At 44.6% G+C, this 6,178-nt stretch overlaps 1 protein-coding gene across 3 annotated transcripts in view; it reads left to right on the top strand.

Moving 5' to 3' along the window:
- Positions 1-5,776, top strand: part of snx27b (sorting nexin 27b) — an 11,621-nt gene extending 5,845 nt beyond the window's left edge. Inside the window, exons 4-13 of one of the 3 annotated variants that reach the window (XM_030783605.1) lie at positions 521-585; positions 1,027-1,131; positions 1,529-1,607; positions 2,896-3,059; positions 3,282-3,371; positions 3,656-3,805; positions 4,311-4,439; positions 5,177-5,236; positions 5,399-5,447; positions 5,688-5,776. In XM_030783605.1, the coding sequence (XP_030639465.1) occupies positions 521-585; positions 1,027-1,131; positions 1,529-1,607; positions 2,896-3,059; positions 3,282-3,371; positions 3,656-3,805; positions 4,311-4,439; positions 5,177-5,236; positions 5,399-5,447; positions 5,688-5,755 (959 nt within the window). In that variant the 3' untranslated portion in view covers positions 5,756-5,776. Of the gene's footprint in view, positions 1-520; positions 586-1,026; positions 1,132-1,528; positions 1,608-2,895; positions 3,060-3,281; positions 3,372-3,655; positions 3,806-4,310; positions 4,440-5,176; positions 5,237-5,398; positions 5,462-5,687 lie in introns of all 3 variants that reach the window. The other 2 variants (XM_030783606.1, XM_030783607.1) reach the window with 2 other exon arrangements.
- Positions 5,777-6,178: the final 402 nt, after the last annotated feature.

The raw sequence follows: 6,178 nt of genomic DNA, 5'->3' as shown, positions 1-6,178 counted from the left end.
GAATAACTCAACCGTCCAGGGTGGGGGGGGGGGGGAAGCTCACCGAGAAAGAAGGAGAGGGAGGGAGGGAGAACCCCCCCCCCCAGCCGTCCGAAAACCCGACGACAGGAGCCCGCTCTGAACGGAGAAACGGTCGCGCCGTTTGGGATCCGCGCCCCGACTCGGAAAGGTTCCTACGCGCGGCTCCCGGAACAGGACGTTTCAGTCAACCTGCGCTAGCGTAACAAACAGATCTTAGCTTGATCTTAGGGTCAGAGAAAAAGAAAGAGAAAGTGAGAGAGAGAGAGAGAGAGAAAGAGAGAGACAGGTGGAGGTATGCAGGGGCTGTAAACAAACAAACAAGACAAGCGTGCAGACAAGCATGTGAGTGTGAAGGAGGAAGTGTGTGGCATTGTGGCGTTTTTCTTTTCTCTTCTTTCTCGTTCCAGCACTTGACTTGTGTCTTGAAAGTTGCTGTGCAGTTTCTCAGGATTGTTTTCTCTCTCTCTCTCTCTCTCTCTCTCTCTCTCTCCGTGTGCAGTGTGTTCAGTGCGGGTGATAGGCGAGAGCGACATCATGCAGGAGTTCCTGTCAGAATCAGATGAGGTGAGGCTGTTCAGGATGCTTGTGCGGACGCGTTTGTGTAACAGACGTAGCGTTCGCCGCTCTTCATCCGTCTCTGTCTCTCTTTGTCCTTTTTGTGTATTCCCCTCTCTCTTATCCCTCTCTCTTATCCCTCTCTCTTATCCCTCTCTCTCTCTGCCCCCGTCTGGCCCTCGAGTGCTGTTAGAACTGCCCACTCATTCATCTTCCTGTCAGTTAGTCACCTCTCTCTCTCTCTCTCTCTCTCTCTCTCTCCCCCCCTCTCTCTCACTCTCACTCACTCTTTCTCTCTCTCTCTCTCTCCCCCCCTCTCTCTCACTCTCACTCACTCTTTCTTTCTCTCTCTCTCTCTCTCTCTCTCTCCCCCTCTCTCTCACTCTCACTCACTCTTTCTTTCTCTCTCTCTCTCTCTCTCTCTCTCTCTCTTCCTCCCCCCGCCTGCAGAACTATAATGGGGTGTCGGATGTGGAGCTGAGAATAGCCATGCCTGACAAGACTACAGTGACTGTGCGTGTTCGGAAGAACTCCACCACAGACCAGGTGTACCAGGTATTAAGCGTATGAATATCCCTGCCTGTCCGCTTTGTTCAGCTTAACGGGGTACCGGCGGATCACAAATTCCACCGAAACTTGTCAAAAGAGAAGCTCCCTTCCGAATCCAAAAATGGGTCTAGTTGGCACCAAAAGGAAAAAAAACAAAACAAAACAAGCAAAAACAGCCTAATTTGTGACAAACCAGTTCTACCAGCTGTTTCACACAAACCAGATGGTCAGATGTACACAAATATATGGCATAGAGCAATGAGACCTTTGTTCTCTCGCTCTCTCTCTCTCTTTCTCTCTTTCTCTCTCTCTCTCTCTCTTTCGCTCTCTCTCTTTCTCTCTCTCTCTTTCTCTCGCTCTCTCTCTCTCTCTCTCGCTCTCTCTCTCTCTCTCTCCCTCTCAGGCTGTCGTAATGAAGGTTGGTATGGACAGCATCACAGCCAGTTACTTTGCACTGTTTGAAGTTATCAACCACTCCTTTGGTAAGTCTGTGTGTTTGTGTGTGTTCTACCTCTATAACGAGCCGTGTAAGTTGGTGGTGTGTGTAAGAGTTTTACGTGTATCTGAGGAAATATCTCAAGGTGTGTGTTTGTGTATGGAGAGAGAACATGAGGGTAGTTTTTCCTCCCTTCCAATGACCTGTTTACTCTCTAGACATGGCTCAGAGGAGTGACAAGAGAAAACGACCTCACACACGCGCACACACAAACACACACACACACACACACACACACACACACACACACACACACACACACACACACACACACTCCCTCTGTCTGTGGTTTCACAGCTGTTGAATTATGCAGACCACTTTGTATAGCTTAGGTGCTTATTCACTTCACAGAGACTGCGGCTGGTGTGTTTTGATCTGTCTGTGTCTGTGACTCTGTCTGTGTGTGTGTGTCTGTGTCTCTGTGTCTGTGTCTGTACTTTCAGTGTTGTCCTATGTGTTCGACACAGTGAAGGAGTGGCTTTTGCACAGCAGTCAAATCTTTGTCCATGGTTTAATGGTCTATGTCTTTTCTACACATTCTTCAGTCTGTTATTTCACTCATTTTTTCCAGTTATTTCATGTTTTGTTTGTTTGTTTTCAGGTGAATCACTGTGTCATTGTTGATTTGACGGCAACATGATAGCAGCATGACCCAATAAAAATCGTTTCTGTAAAGTCAGTATATGGCTAACTGCCCGTTAATGGCTAAAACAATTAGTTCTTTAAGTGGATTTTTTTTTTCTTTAGCCGTGACCATTACAAAACAAGTTACTACCTTGCTGTAGAACTTTTTGGCTGTGCTTAAAACATTTCTTCAGTCGAAATGGTTTGTGACGTTTTAGTAGAGATTCGTGAAACGTTCGAGAGTTTTATTCCTCCCCGTGTGATGGCCAGACGCACGTCTGTGCAGCACCGACGGGAAACAGCACCTGTCTTCTTGTATTCCCTCATGTGTTTGTTTGTTTGTTTGTTTGTTTGTTTGTTTGTTTTGGCCGTCAGAAAACCGCAGGCCCCATTCGCATTAATCGCCAGTTTCGGATTTTGTCTCAGCCTACCTGAAGACATAATGGACTACAGACTATAGGAAAACTACGGTCTGCCAAAAAAACAAACAAACAAAAAAAAACCAAAACAAAAACCAAATTCACTCACTCGAATTTGAGGTTGTAATCTGCGTGCGTTTTACGTTGTGCCCCTGCGTACGCTTTGAGTGGTCTGATGGTCTCTTTTCTCTTAAAGTATTTTCCCGTTTCTCCATGTCTTCTTTCTCTCAGTTCGTAAGTTGGCTCCTAACGAGTTTCCTCATAAGCTGTACGTGCAGAACTACACCTCGGCCGTCCCCGGAACCTGCCTCACGCTCCGCAAGTGGCTCTTCACCACCGAGGAGGAGATCCTGCTCAACGACAACGAACTGGCCATCAGCTACTGCTTCCACCAGGTCTCTCTCTGTCTGTCTGTCTGTCTGTCTGTCGGCGTGTGTGTGTGAGAAATATGTGCACCTGAGTGTGTGTGTGTGTGTGTGTTTGTTTTGTGTACGTGTGTATAGAATGTATGCATTTGAGCATGTTTTTTTTTATTTATAGTTTTTTTGGGGTTTTTTTTGAGGCACTCACTGACCGTGTGCGATCTGTTTGTTTTTGGTTTTGTTTTTCTCTCTCAGGCTCTGGATGACGTAAAGAAGGGATTTATCAAAGTGGAGGAGAAAGCTTACCAGCTCCAGAAACTGGCTGAACAGAGGAAGATGACTATGGTGTGTGTGTGTGTGTGTGTGTGTGCGCGCGTGTGTGTGCGTGTGCGTGTACAAGCATGCGCAGTTTCCCACCTGTCTATTACGAATTCTGCCTTGAACCCATTAATGATTAACGGGAATAAATGAAAGGAATCATTGTATTAGACGGATGCATGATGGGGAAGTGAATATGTATATATAAGGAAACGGGTCGATGGGGAGCATCAGAGGTGCTGTAAAAAAAAGTCTAATGATAATTTCTCTCTCTCTCTCTCTCTCTCTCTCTCTCTCTCTCTGTGTGTCAGTATTTGAATATGGTGAGGACATGTGAGGGCTATAATGAGATCATTTTTCCTCACTGCTCCTGTGACTCCCGGCGTAAAGGACACGTCATCACCGCCATCAGCATCCATCACTTCAAACTGCACGCCTGCACCGAGGAGGGAACACTAGAGGTGTGTGTGTGTGTGTGTGTGTGTGTGTGTGTGTGTGTGTGTGTGTTCCTGTACAGTTTCCCCTCTCGCACACACATACGGAAAGGTGATAAGATTAGACTTTGCTCCGGGTTATATTTCTCTTTCTGTCTCACACACAAAAGAGTCGATGGCATTTGACTAAGCTCACGGGCGCGCGCGTGTGTGAAAATGCACAGGAAGAGCCAAAGAGACTTTAAACGGTGGTAACACAGTAGAGAAGCGGCGATAGCCCTGGTAGATACAAATATCTCTTATCTATCGAACGTGTTGTGTTATGTAACGTATTGTATCACGCACAATGCAGGAATGAATCACGGCTCAAAGCTTGTGTCGAGGCCGCGGATGGACGCGCGTGTTTGCGCGTTCTGACTGCCCCGACACCCTTGTTAGAATCGGGTAAGGGTGTTTGGCTGGGCTTTAGTTGCATCTCTGTAATTAACAGGTTATCTCTCTGTCTGTCTGTCTGTCTGTCTGTCTGTCTCAGAATCAGGTGATTGCGTTTGACTGGGCGGAGATGCAGAGATGGGACACCGACGAGGAAGGCATGGCGTTCTGTTTCGAGTACGCACGAGGAGAGAAAAAACCACGCTGGGTGAAAATCTTTACCCCTTATGTGAGTAACAGACACACACACACACACACACACACACATTGACGTTGAAAAAAAACCATACAATGTCAAATCCCATAAGCCGTTCCTCAAAAACACGCCCTCTCGCATAGTCGCACGCGCGGCTGAGGAGTCGACCTTAAACGACTTCACGGTCGGCGGAACAAAAATGCCTCGCAAACACGTTGCCGGTCTTTTACATCACTCATCAAAATCATAAAGGGGAAGAAAGGGTTTTATGATCTGTTGTTTCATTTTTCACAGAGCTGAATCTTCCTCATTTGGTGTCATTCGTACTTCATTAACTTCATTCAAATGATAGCTATGTGTATATAAATGTACATACATACACACACACACACACACACACACACACATATATATATATATATGTGTGTGTGTGTGTATATATATATATATATACACACATTATTTGTATGGTATGGTTGTATATTTGTGGATTTGAGGTGATGTTTGTGACACTCAGTAAGAGCAGAGATTGCTGTCAACCAGACATTGACATTTCTTTTTAAAATACTGCAGTTTAGGCTGAACCATTCTTAAAACTTGACTCAGACTCGTGACTTGACTCAGCCCTGAGCTTAAAGATTCATGAATGTCTCTGGTCATGTACAGACAGACAGACAGACAGACACACACACACACAGACACATACACATACACAGACAGGTGCAGGTATGTGTACAGTACTGAGTGTCTCTGTTGGTTCTGTGTTTCAGTTTAACTACATGCATGAATGCTTTGAGAGAGTCTTCTGTGAACTCAAATGGAGGAAAGAGGTAAGAAGGTTCATTGTCTGTTACTGTTTTTAAAAGTCCTGCATTAGGTTACTGATGTCGACTGCTAATTCACTTCAAATATTATTTGAGCATACATACATACATACATACATTTATAACATATTTCATTCTTTGTGTGTGTGTGTGTGAATGTCCATTTAGGTTGAAGAGGAAGCCACTGATAAGGACAATAAGAATTGCAGCAAAGATGGTATGTGTAGTAAGGTAAGGCTTTGCCTGCCTCTCTTTCAAACAAAATAAAGTAATGTGTGTGTGTTTATGTGTGTGTGTGTATATGTGTTTATGTGTGTGTGTGTATATGTGTTTATGTGTGTGTGTGTATATGTGTTTATGTGTGTGTGTGTGTGTGTGTGTGTGTGTGTGTGTGTGTGTGTGTGTGTGTGTGTGTGTGTGTGTTGAGAAGAATCGTAACATGCGTCTCTCGTTACAGAATATCTTCCAGCTGTTGAGACACAGAAGGGATGGCGGCACCTGAGTGGAGAGATCATGACCTCCTGAATACACACACACACACAGAGACACACACACACACAAATACACACACCCAGAAACACACACTACTTTAACCTTATTTGTAAGAAACGCACACACATAGACACAGACACACACTCCTGTTCTAAAACCATTCAAACTGTTCAAACTAAAACTGTTCAATTTTGAATGGGTCTGACATCACAGCTAGAATCTGTACTAACACACAGACGCACACACAAAAACACACACCTACAACATATACAAACATACATAAAGAAACTGAGAATAAAAAAAAAAAAACTAACCAGGTGATCATCCACATCACAAACAGTAATAACAGAAATAAGCAAACAAATAAACTAAATGCTTCAGAACTCAATGGAAAAAAAAAATACTTTTAAAGACTTTGGCTCATCACATCACCTCATTGGTTGGAAACGGACAAAG

This window comes from Chanos chanos, chromosome 9 (genome assembly GCF_902362185.1).
Source record: "Chanos chanos chromosome 9, fChaCha1.1, whole genome shotgun sequence".
Classification (NCBI taxonomy): Eukaryota; Metazoa; Chordata; class Actinopteri; order Gonorynchiformes; family Chanidae; genus Chanos; species Chanos chanos.
Note: the sequence above shows the minus strand (reverse complement) of the source record. Positions and strands in the feature narration are given on the sequence as shown.